Source organism: Barbatula barbatula (genome assembly GCF_947034865.1).
Source record: "Barbatula barbatula genome assembly, chromosome: 5".
Classification (NCBI taxonomy): Eukaryota; Metazoa; Chordata; class Actinopteri; order Cypriniformes; family Nemacheilidae; genus Barbatula; species Barbatula barbatula.
The window spans coordinates 21,881,935-21,894,863 of record NC_136769.1 but is presented as its reverse complement, the minus strand read 5'-3'; the positions used below and the strand labels follow the sequence as shown (position 1 = coordinate 21,894,863).

Here is a 12,929-nt window from a genome sequence, read left to right as displayed (position 1 = left end):
TTGGAATGAGCTCTTGGAACATTTATTCTTGTTTTATGCAGACGGCACCTTCTGTTGTGGATGTACCACAACCAGACCACAACAAACACACGAACACAGCTGCAGGTAATGAGAAATGTTTAACACACTCAACACAAGCACACACGTTAACATGAGACGTGACGCAAGAACGTGTGTTTTATATATATTTTGAAGGTGTTCCTTGCAGGCCTGTGCCGGCCACACAGAGGCCGGGTGAGCAGAGTTTCTCGCAACAGTTTGTGCATCCTCAACAGCTGCTGGAGGGCAAGGTTAAACCCAACACCCGAACACTCTACACTACACCACACCACACCATGAACTAACAATAAACAATTATAATAGGATTTATAAATCTCGGATTTACATTCGTTGTCAGGATGCTGAGGCGATCTATCAGTGGCTGAGTGAGTTTCAGCTGGAGCAATACACTGTTAACTTCCTTAATAATGGCTATGATGTGCCCACTATCAGCAGAATGACCCCAGAGGTACGGGCAGAACTTAAGCACGATGGGATGTTCATTCAAGTTAATACTGATGATGGATTAACACACCCATCTCTTTCTCAGGATCTTACAGCTATCGGGGTGACTAAACCTGGCCACCGTAAGAAGATTTCCCTGGAAATCGGAAACCTCAGCATTCCAGAATGGCTGCCAGAGTACATACCAGTAAGTCACAGGGGATTTTCCAAACGGAAGTCAGCATCCCTATGCTCTACTTCCTCCCAAGGGTTGAGCCCTTGATGTGAACCCTTTGAAGGGTGTAGGGTATGTCTGTCTCTCGTGTATGCGTTTGGAAGTCTCTTCACAAAGGGAATGACTGGCCAAATGTTACCTTGACAACGGCGCACGTGCACTCTGAATCCAGCACTCGTTTGTTGAAAATAAACAAACTTTTTAATACTTCGTGTTGAATTTTGTGTAATTATGTATGTCTTTTTTCACCTTGTTTTTTCCTTCCACTTGGTATTAACAAAGGAAATATATGATAAGGGAAACCTATAAACAAGTAGTTATTTTAAAACGTATTAAACATACTTTCCTATAAACTAAATGATCTCTTTTAACCATCTTAAATCATTTTTATCTTTCACAAAAATTTTGTAAAACACATACAAACTAAATTCTTGTACTTACATTTAGGCAAGGTCAAAATCCTGCTCCATATGCGCTTCAAAATGCGTCAGGAGAACTCATAATCCAAGATCAAGTGATCACAAACAGAACTCGCCTACTTGAAGTGATAATAGCATTTACCCTCCACTAACAGACTTCTGAAAGGGCCCTTCGCGAAGGGATTCAGGTGTACACTTTTGTTTGGAACGCCCCTACAAATGGCGCCCCCTTCAAATAACTGGCTTTTGGAAAATGCCCACATTGTGTTATAGTTTGTGCGCACTTGTGCATCTACAGATTCACTGGCGGTTAATCTATTCTTCTTTCCTAGCAGGATCTTGGGGAGTGGTTGAGTGCTATAGGTCTACCTCAGTATCATAAGAAACTCACAGAGAACGGCTACGACTCGATAAACATTGTCCGAGATCTCACGTGGGAGGACCTGCAGGAGATTGGCATCACCAAACTAGGTGAGCTACTGTAACTCATCCCTGGAGCGTGTGTGTCGTTTTCCCATTGTAACATGTATGCGTAGTAAGAAATCTGTGTGTGTTTGTCAGGCCATCAGAAGAAAATGATGCTGGCTGTAAAGAAGTTGTGTGATATACATAAAGCTCTTCTGCAGGCCGAGTTGGGGCAGGGCACACTGCGACGCAAAACCCACGCAGCCCTGGACCTACTCGCCATCGAGCCGGCCCCTGAGAGCGTCGAGCTCCCCTCGCCCCACACGCCCAAAATGCTCACTTTCCAAGACAGTGAGCTTAGCCCTGAACTACAGAGCGTCATGGCCACCCACTACAGTGGCTGTCAGGAGGGTCTGGCTATCAAGAACGCAGTAAGTATGTCCGTCAGCGATGAGAGCATTGACGCACGCTCCCGAGGCTCCGGTCGTTCCCAGGAGAGCCCCAACACTCCCTCCTCCACCTCTTCGGCCGCCACTCCTTACAGCCGCTCCCGCGAGAGCTTAACAGGCACGGACAGCAGCCCTGCTAAGGAGCGGAACATTCCAGAGGGCCGCGACCAGGTTCCGCGCCCTCAGCAGCTGCTGCTCGGCGTGTCCATGGGCTTTAAATACCCTGCAGTGCCTGCCAAACCCAAACTGGGCTCTGCTCCCTCTCTGCAGAGTTCCCCGGCTCAAAAGGCCCTCAATTATCCGCGCATGCATTGGAACAGTGCCACGCTTGACCGTCAAGTAAAGAACCGCAGTCAGAGTTGGACTCGCTACGCTTTGTCGGACGGAGAACCGGATGATGATGATGATGACGAGGCGATTCGTCTAGCTAGTGTCGGCATGCCGTCATACGCCACGCTGAGCAGGAAGCCTGCCCGCGGCCAGGTGGCGCGTCTTCAGTCTGCCCCTGAGCAGTCTGTCAGCCGGAGTCAATCATTCGCTATTAGGTCTCGCCGGAAAGGTCCTCCACCCCCGCCCCCTAAACGACTCAGCTCTGTCAGCAGCAGCAACGCTAATGGAGAAACCGATTTGGATGTGCCAGCGCCACCTATTGGAAGAGTTGAGAATAGTAGCGTCAAGGCCATCGCAGCTGCATTAGAAATGGTTTTACCTGCCTCCACCCCAGAGCTCTCTCAAGAGAACACTACCGCTTCATCCACCTCCTCCGAAGGGACCAGAAGACGAGCTCTTAGTCAGAGCGAGTCCAGCCATGCCCTCCAACCAAACAGAGATACAGACACAGCAACAAACCTGGATTCAGAAGAAGACGACGGGAATAAGGATAAAGGCTTGCAGAGCTCATCCTCACCACAGAACAGCTCCAGCGAGTGTATCCCATTTGCAGAGGAAGGAAACCTCACTATCAAGCAAAGACCTAAAATTGGTGGACCCCTCAAGACTGAGAACATAACACAATCTCCTGAAAAACCCAAACCGAAAACTCCTGAAGTTCCAGAGTTTAACCTGAAAGAGTCGGACACGGTGAAGAGACGTCAGAAGCCGAAGGAGCAGACAAACTCAGCATCCTTCAGCAGTGCCGACAGCTTGCCGGTCTCAGAACAAATACAGACTCAGGACACAGTGAACCTCCGAATTAGTGAAACAGAAATAAATCTGCCCTGTATGGGGCCTTCAGCCAAACAATTGAAAGCACCTCCACCTCTTGCCCCCAAACCTCCCAGTCCCTTGAATCCAACCCGGCACACCTCCGTGAAACCTCAGCCTGCCGTTACAGGTAAAGGCTGTTTATTATCATTCTGCTACTGCTAACACAGATCAGTTTAGACTTCCCAACCTTGGTCCACCTCTTCCTGCTCCCAGAATGTTTTATATGTCTCCATCATACCGGCTCTGACCGTTGGTTAGTATGTTAATAAATCTCCCTAATGAACACACTAACCAGCTGATGATTTGAATCAGGTGTTCAATATAGGGAGACATTAGCTTCATCTGAATTCACTATTCAGTATATAGCGAATTCTCGATAGTCCACTATACGGGGAAGATGATCACTTGGACGTCCTCCAGAGTATTAAATGTATTAACTTCCAGTAATGAACAATGATTAAACAAAGTATTTATTCATCTTTTTTAATGTTCAACAATTCATTGTAAGCTCTGCGCCATTAATATTGACGAATACAACTTTGATTTTAAATAGTAAATGTATGCGTAAAGTTAACATTAGATTAACAATTAATAAATAATATGTAGTTTTGTTCAATTTACCTTTGAATAAAAAAAATAATAAAGTGTGACCAAAATGATTTCATACATTTAAAATCGAGCACCACTCTTTATAACATTCATTTAATCAGTTTATTCTCAAAAAGTAGAATTTAACTGTCAACAAGAACAAACAAAAGTGTATAAAAGTACATCCCACTAGCCTACAGTTGTAATTTATAATGAAATAGTTGTTGTAATTTGTATCTTTGGGGTTGAAATGTAGAGCATTTATTCTCTGGTTCTGTCCGCAGCAGTGGGCTCAAGCGTGACTCTGAATGTTGTTCAGAGCGTCGCATTTGCAGCGCCTCAGTCTCCTGTCCTGTATTCTCCACCGGCAGAGAGCACAGGTCAGTGTGTGAGATCCATTGAGGCATCTCAGGGCTCGATGCTGGTCCAGCAGAGACTGGACAAAACCAGCTCAACTCTGGAGGAAGCTCTGAGGGCGGTGGAGAGAAAACTCACACTGGAACACAACACTGACGGGTGAGAGAAACTTTACAGAGCATCCAAACCCACCAAAGTTCACACTTGTAGACCATTTCACAAGCACAGAAGTGCAAGATTACGACCGATTTCTGAAAAATGTACAATAAACGCAGCAACATTTCATGAAAAAATAGGCATTGTCGTTTTTAATTTCACTGGGACTTTAAGACTTATTTTTGTGTGTAAAATGAAAAAATGAATCACGAGGTGCACTACGTCTTGTGAAAAAGTTCAACCATAAAACATTGTCGTAATGTGTTTTATCACTTCCTTGAAACACAAATGAGTTGCCTGTCAATCACACTAAATAATGACATCACATTAGTTCTGAGTATGCTGTTCCTTCAAATGTCTGAATCATCTCTCTGGAGTGAAGGTCCGTCAAATTAATTCAGGTCTTGTGTTGTCTCTCGGCAGTGTTTCTCATGTTGTGAAGTCTGCAGGAAACATTCTGGATGACATTGGGAACATGTTTGATGATCTGGCCGATCAGTTGGACGCTATGCTGGATTAAAGATCTGTGCATTATTTTGGGATCCACAGAGGTTCTTCTTCCTTGTTCTTCTGCCTGAACTCACGAGCCTTAAGACTGGAAACCTCACCGGCCTTCATTTATATGGACCAACAGCTGTTTCATTACAGTCTAGATTTCCTTGCTAATCTACTTCTCCACTCTTCTATTTCAATGTTTATTCAGTCACATATATATATTTGTTTATGTCCTGTCATTGTTTGTTTTTCTGGGGCTAAACTGTGGACTTGACCAAGCACAGATGTGGCCAGTGGACCCAGATGAAGATGCACTTAGGAGAATCATTCCTAAAGCCATTTCAAAACAGAAAGATTTTAACACATTTCAGCTCTAAAAACAGAAGCATTCTCCATTTCAACAGCCTTCAGGTGCTAAAACATTTATATGAGAGAGATTCATTCAAGCATTTGACATACGCTTTTATCCAAAGCGGTTTACATTGCATTATACTGTACATTTGTTACAAAGTATGTTGATATCAAGACAGATATCATCCCTCAATGAAATGTCAAGATTTGCAGGTGGAAAAACATGACTGACATTTATTTTTGTATCAAAGTTTTCTTAAGGGAACACATTTCTGAATGACACCTAAAGCATCAATGTACAGCAAGCATTTCAGGTCAGTTAAAGATAAACACTATTATTTTTGGACCTTTAAACTTATAGTAGTCTAAATAGTATTTAAACTTTATTAAAGTATGTATATTGTACACTAAAAAGCATATTTGATTGGGAAGCAAATCTGTTTGTTGTACACATAAAGTATATGTATATTTTTATTCAGATGTTGGCTAATGTCAACAGAATGATCTTGCAGCTTAAGTCATGAGAATGAATCCGGAGACATTTCCCCGTCGCACATGGTTTGATACGAATGTTTTTTATGTTGAATTGCCACACTGTTGCCATACATGTTTCAACTTTCTTAGTAATTCGACATTTAAGAATAAAATGTCATCTCGTTCTTTTTTTATCTGAGGTCAACATACCATTTGACCAGTTTTAGGCCAAGCTTATCTTGCACTATATATACATGACTATAGAAGTTAATATTCTGAATTACTGTTTTAATTACATTGAAATAATAATAATTCAGTACCAAAGCCATGTGCCATGTGTCAGGTGTAGATTCAGTCTCTTACTGCATTTGGGAGGTCACGTTGCAAATCGTTGTCTTAGTAGATGATGTAAGAACTATCAGAATAGGTTTCCGTGTTGTATTTGTATTTCATTGACTTTCCTTAGTTCAATTTCATTTCAATTTCTAATAAATGAATTAAGATATTTGTCTGTTGTTCGTTTTTATTACTGTACAGCCAGTTTCGTACTTCGAAAAGAGTACGCTTTTGTATTTAGATTCTATTGATTGAGCAAATTGACATTTTCATGGTTTGGAGCAGATAAAATCAAATTGAAATGCTTTTGACACGCATCGGACAAAATGACTTTTATCTATAGCAACAAGTATGTAGATACATGCACATTACATTGGGTGTCAGGTACATTTTTTGTTACAAAGGAATTACATTTACATGTGCACACACAAGAATGAATTCATCACAGTGATAAAAAGCGCAGTATTACGCAATAGCATGTACTACAGATATAAAAATACCAATTAAATAGCAGGTGTCTGAAACACCCTCGGTGACTGGAACGCAGGCTGTGTGAAGACACTTATGGTGTAAATGATCTGTCGTTCATACTGTAAATGAAAGTTGAGTTTAAGATGCATTTCTATTGTCAATGTTCATTTGGTCCTTCGTTATATAAAAGCTAAATGTTTCTAGTCAAACACCTATTGAACAGCATTGTTTGGTTATAACTCATGTGCAGAATGTCAAATACACGGTGGATTAGATACAACGGCTAAATATGGAATAGCATATATACCGTTCTCAACTTATTGTGCTACACAGTACTATAAGGTATACCTATATGTACTAGACAACATATCACACTGCATGGAATATTATATCCCATAATGCAATGTGATCGCCTTGACCTTTCACTTCCAGTGTAACATCGAGCATGATGTTTAAAAACAATCCCCTCTATGTTCAATTTAATTTGCAATTCATAAGAACAATAACATCAGACAGTATACATTGTATACTGTGCAGTATTAAGTGAGCAGGGGATTAGTACTTCATTCCCATCACAGCCATTGATTGTAAAACATCACAGATGTCCCATTGCTAGTTTACTAAAATAGTGTTAGTACGTGAAATATATCATTCTGGATACAATATAAATCTGTGTGTGTGTACACGCTGTACATACATACACTCAGTCGACTGACCGGAACCTCATAAAATCTCTTATAAAACAGAAGTGGATGACTGGAGGTTTATAAGTTACTGAAGAGTTCATTTTTCTTGCTCCAGTCCATAGGTGGCGCTCTCTTATTGGAGCGTTTCTGATGAGCGCGCTCCTTCACCTGCTGTAGGGACAGATTCAGCTCTGGTATGGCCTCTACGACAGACACCTCCACGGTCTATTAGAAACAGAGATTATATCAATTTCAAAGTGTTCTAGTGGGCGTGAAGATCCCAAGTCAGCATTTAGTATTTCTGACCCGATGGACCGCTTAGCAAGTGCAAACATGTAATTCATGTAGTGTTATAAATGATGTGATATAAGCCGTTTTACAAAATACATCTCTGGAGTGTACACCAATATGTGCCATACTTGTTGTTTTACTAAGAAATTATCTACGTAATATGACAGTTAAAGGGACAGTTCACCCAAAAATGCACCCTCGTGTTGTTCCAAACCTCTATAAATGTCTGTTCTGCTGAACGCAAAGGATGTCAGTAACTAAACAGATCTCATCCCCCATTGACTCCCACAGTATTTATTTATTTCCCCTGCTGTGGCAGTAAATAAGGGCGAGATCTGTTTGGTTACTGATATTCTTACAAATATCTTCCTTTGTGTACAGCAAAACAAAGAAATTTATACAGGTTTAGGACAACCTGAGGTGGAGTAAAATATGACAGAATTTTCATTTTTGGGTGTACTATCCCTTTAAGGGCACTACACTTTGGCGTTTATGAGACATGGGATAAAAACACGCGCACTTACTGGCTCTCGCATGCACCGACTCTCAAGAGGCCAAAACTGCAAGTGGGCGTATTTGAGCTTACCTCAGGGGGCGGAGTCTCAGTGGGTGGAGTCGTGAGGGAGGCGTTAGAGGAGGCGTTTGATGGGGACAGACTGACCGATGACTTTGAGTCCTTCAGCTCCACTTCTTTGGCCATGTTTCCATAAATCTGAGAAGCACACAGACTTTAGTTACAGCAAACTAAAGCACCTACAGCAAACTTATGCGCCTACAGCAAACTAATGCGCATACAGCAAACTAATGCGCCTACAGCAAACTAATGCACCTACAGCAAACTAATGCGCATACAGCAAACTAATGCGCATACAGCAAACTAATGCGCATACAGCAAACTAATGCGCCTACAGCAAACTAATGCGCCTACAGCAAACTAATGCACCTACAGCAAACTAATGCACCTACAGCAAACTAACTAATGCACCTACAGCAAACTAATGCACATACAGCAAACTAATGCGCCTACAGCAAACTAATGCGGATACTGCAAACTAATGCGCATACAGCAAACTAATGCGCATACAGCAAACTAATGCGCCTACAGCAAACTAATGCGCCTACAGCAAACTAATGCGCCTACAGCAAACTAATGCACCTACAGCAAACTAATGCACATACAGCAAACTAATGCGCATACAGCAAACTAATGCGGATACTGCAAACTAATGCGCCTACAGCAAACTAATGCGCATACAGCAAACTAATGCGCCTACAGCAAACTAATGCACATACAGCAAACTAATGCACCTACAGCAAACTAACTAATGCACATACAGCAAACTAATGCACATACAGCAAACTAATGCGCCTACAGCAAACTAATGCGGATACTGCAAACTAATGCGCATACAGCAAACTAATGCGCATACAGCAAACTAATGCGCCTACAGCAAACTAATGCACATACTGCAAACTAATGCGCATACAGCAAACTAATGCGCATACAGCAAACTAATGCGCCTACAGCAAACTAATGCGCATACAGCAAACTAATGCACATACAGCAAACTAATGCGCCTACAGCAAACTAATGCGGATTCAGCAAACTAATGCACATACAGCAAACTAATGCACATACAGCAAACTAATGCACATACAGCAAACTAATGCGCCTACAGCAAACCAATGCGCATACAGCAAACTAATGCGCATACAGCAAACTAATGCGCCTACAGCAAACTAATGCACCTACAGCAAACTAATGCACCTACAGCAAACTAATGCGCATACAGCAAACTAATGCGCATACAGCAAACTAATGCGCCTACAGCAAACTAATGCGCCTACAGCAAACTAATGCGCCTACAGCAAACTAATGCACCTACAGCAAACTAATGCGCATACAGCAAACTAATGCGCCTACAGCAAACTAATGCGCCTACAGCAAACGAATGCTCCTACAGCAAACTAATGCACATACAGCAAACTAATGCGCCTACAGCAAACTAATGCACCTACAGCAAACTAACTAATGCACCTACAGCAAACTAATGCACATACAGCAAACTAATGCGCCTACAGCAAACTAATGCGCCTACAGCAAACTAATGCACATACAGCAAACTAATGCACCTACAGCAAACTAACTAATGCACCTACAGCAAACTAATGCGCCTACAGCAAACTAATGCGCCTACAGCAAACTAATGCACCTACAGCAAACTAACTAATGCACCTACAGCAAACTAATGCACATACAGCAAACTAATGCGCCTACAGCAAACTAATGCGCCTACAGCAAACTAATGCACATACAGCAAACTAATGCACCTACAGCAAACTAACTAATGCACCTACAGCAAACTAATGCACCTACAGCAAACTAATGCACCTACAGCAAACTAACTAATGCACCTACAGCAAACTAATGCACATACAGCAAACTAATGCGCCTACAGCAAACTAACTAATGCGCCTACAGCAAACTAATGCGCCTACAGCAAACTAACTAATGCGCCTACAGCAAACTAATGCGCCTACAGCAAACTAATGCACCTACAGCAAACTAACTAATGCACCTACAGCAAACTAATGCGCATACAGCAAACGAATGCTCCTACAGCAAACTAATGCGCCTACAGCAAACTAATGCACCGCCTAAAGCAAACTAATGCGCATACAAACTAATGCACCTATAGCAAACTAACTAATGCACCTACAGCAAACTAACTAATGCACCTACAGCAAACTAACTAATGCGCCTACAGCAAACTAATGCGCCTACAGCAAACTAATGCGCATACAGCAAACTAATGCACCGCCTACAGCAAACTAATGCGCATACAAACTAATGCACCTATAGCAAACTAACTAATGCACCTACAGCAAACTAACTAATGCACCTACAGCAAACTAACTAATGCGCCTACAGCAAACTAATGCGCCTACAGCAAACTAATGCGCATACAGCAAACTAATGCGCATACAGCAAACTAATGCGCATACAGCAAACTAATGCGCATACAGCAAACTAATGCGCCTACAGCAAACTAATGCACATACAGCAAACTAATGCGCCTACAGCAAACTAATGCGGATACTGCAAACTAATGCGCATACAGCAAACTAATGCGGATACAGCAAACTAATGCGCATACAGCAAACTAATGCGCCTACAGCAGACTAATGCGCATACAGCAAACTAATGCGCATACAGCAAACTAATGCGCCTACAGCAAACTAATGCGCATACAGCAAACTAATGCGGATACAGCAAACTAATGCGGATACAGCAAACTAATGCGCATACAGCAAACTAATGCGCCTACAGCAAACTAATGCGCATACAGCAAACTAATGCGCCTACAGCAAACTAATGCGCATACAGCAAACTAATGCGCCTACAGCAAACTAATGCGCCTACAGCAAACGAATGCGCATACAGCAAACTAATGCGCCTACAGCAAACTAATGCGCCTACAGCAAACGAATGCTCCTACAGCAAACTAATGCGCATACAGCAAACTAATGCGCCTACAGCAAACTAATGCGCATACAGCAAACTAATGCGCCTACAGCAAACTAATGCGCCTACAGCAAACGAATGCTCCTACAGCAAACTAATGCGCATACAGCAAACTAATGCGCCTACAGCAAACTAATGCGCCTACAGCAAACTAACTAATGCACCTACAGCAAACTAATGCACATACAGCAAACTAATGCGCCTACATCAAACTAATGCGCCTACAGCAAACTAATGCACCTACAGCAAACTAATGCACCTACAGCAAACTAACTAATTAACCTACAGCAAACTAATGCGCCTACAGCAAACTAATGCACCTACAGCAAACTAACTAATGCACCTACAGCAAACTAATGCACATACAGCAAACTAATGCGCCTACAGCAAACTAACTAATGCGCCTACAGCAAACTAATGCGCCTACAGCAAACTAACTAATGCGCCTACAGCAAACTAATGCGCCTACAGCAAACTAATGCACCTACAGCAAACTAACTAATGCACCTACAGCAAACTAATGCACATACAGCAAACTAATGCGGATACAGCAAACTAATGCGGATACAGCAAACTAATGCACCTACAGCAAACTAGCTAATGCACCTATAGCAAACTAACTAATGCACCTACAGCAAACTAACTAATGCACCTACAGCAAACTAATGCACCTATAGCAAACTAATGCGCCTACAGCAAACTAATGCGCCTACAGCAAACTAATGCGCATACAAACTAATGCACCGATAGCAAACTAACTAATGCACCTACAGCAAACTAACTAATGCACCTACAGCAAACTAATGCGCCTACAGCAAACTAATGCGCCTACAGCAAACTAATGCGCATACAGCAAACTAATGCGCCTACAGCAAACTAATGCGGATACAGCAAACTAATGCGCCTACAGCAAACTAATGCACCTACAGCAAACTAATGCACATACAGCAAACTAACTAATGCGCCTACAGCAAACGAATGCTCCTACAGCAAACTAATGCACATACAGCAAACTAATGCGCATACAGCAAACTAATGCACATACAGCAAACTAATGCGCCTACAGCAAACTAATGCGCCTACAGCAAACTAATGCGCATACAGCAAACTAATGCGCATACAGCAAACTAATGCGCCTACAGCAAACTAATGCGCATACAGCAAACTAATGCACATACAGCAAACTAATGCACATACAGCAAACTAATGCACATACAGCAAACTAATGCGCATACAGCAAACTAATGCGCCTACAGCAAACTAATGCGCATACAGCAAACTAATGCGCATACAGCAAACTAATGCGCCTACAGCAAACTAACTAATGCACCTACAGCAAACTAATGCACATACAGCAAACTAATGCGCCTACAGCAAACTAATGCACCTACAGCAAACTAATGCGCCTACAGCAAACTAATGCACATACAGCAAACTAATGCGCATACAGCAAACTAATGCGCCTACAGCAAACTAATGCACATACAGCAAACTAATGCGCCTACAGCAAACTAATGCGGATACAGCAAACTAATGCACCTACAGCAAACTAGCTAATGCACCTATAGCAAACTAACTAATGCACCTACAGCAAACTAACTAATGCACCTACAGCAAACTAATGCACCTATAGCAAACTAATGCGCCTACAGCAAACTAATGCGCCTACAGCAAACTAATGCGCATACAAACTAATGCACCGATAGCAAACTAACTAATGCACCTACAGCAAACTAATGCGCCTACAGCAAACTAATGCGCCTACAGCAAACTAATGCTCCTACAGCAAACTAATGCGCATACAAACTAATGCGCATGCATTTTGATGTTAACCAACACAATAGGGTTGGATAGTTGATTATATTTGCTCTGAAATGGTCCGAAGGTGTTTTGTGTTTAATCAGAGGAATTATAATTTCAAACACTGTAACCAAAATATTTAAAAAATAAAATATAACAAACACCAATCGTCAATGTGTACTGGCTTGCAGGTTTTTACTT

General features: G+C 42.1%; 2 protein-coding genes across 7 annotated transcripts in view; one reads left to right on the top strand and one right to left on the bottom strand.

The window, feature by feature from the left end:
- LOC306894499 (CASK interacting protein 2) overlaps positions 1-6,126 on the top strand; it is a 43,193-nt gene extending 37,067 nt beyond the window's left edge. For 2 of the 5 annotated variants that reach the window (XM_079457110.1, XM_079457107.1), the window contains 8 exons: positions 42-105; positions 196-290; positions 398-508; positions 590-691; positions 1,470-1,608; positions 1,699-3,324; positions 4,070-4,301; positions 4,722-6,126. In XM_079457110.1, the coding sequence (XP_079313236.1) occupies positions 42-105; positions 196-290; positions 398-508; positions 590-691; positions 1,470-1,608; positions 1,699-3,324; positions 4,070-4,301; positions 4,722-4,818 (2,466 nt within the window). In that variant the 3' untranslated portion in view covers positions 4,819-6,126. The remainder of the gene's footprint in view (positions 1-41; positions 106-195; positions 291-397; positions 509-589; positions 692-1,469; positions 1,609-1,698; positions 3,325-4,069; positions 4,302-4,721) is intronic. The other 3 variants (XM_079457109.1, XM_079457111.1, XM_079457108.1) reach the window with 3 other exon arrangements.
- Positions 6,117-12,929, bottom strand: part of nherf1b (NHERF family PDZ scaffold protein 1b) — a 30,876-nt gene continuing 24,063 nt past the window's right edge. The window contains exons 5-6 of one of the 2 annotated variants that reach the window (XM_079457112.1): positions 7,989-8,114; positions 6,117-7,336 (exon numbers count right to left, since the gene is read on the bottom strand). In XM_079457112.1, the coding sequence (XP_079313238.1) occupies positions 7,190-7,336; positions 7,989-8,114 (273 nt within the window). In that variant the 3' untranslated portion in view covers positions 6,117-7,189. The remainder of the gene's footprint in view (positions 7,337-7,988; positions 8,115-12,929) is intronic. The other variant, XM_079457113.1, reaches the window with a different exon arrangement.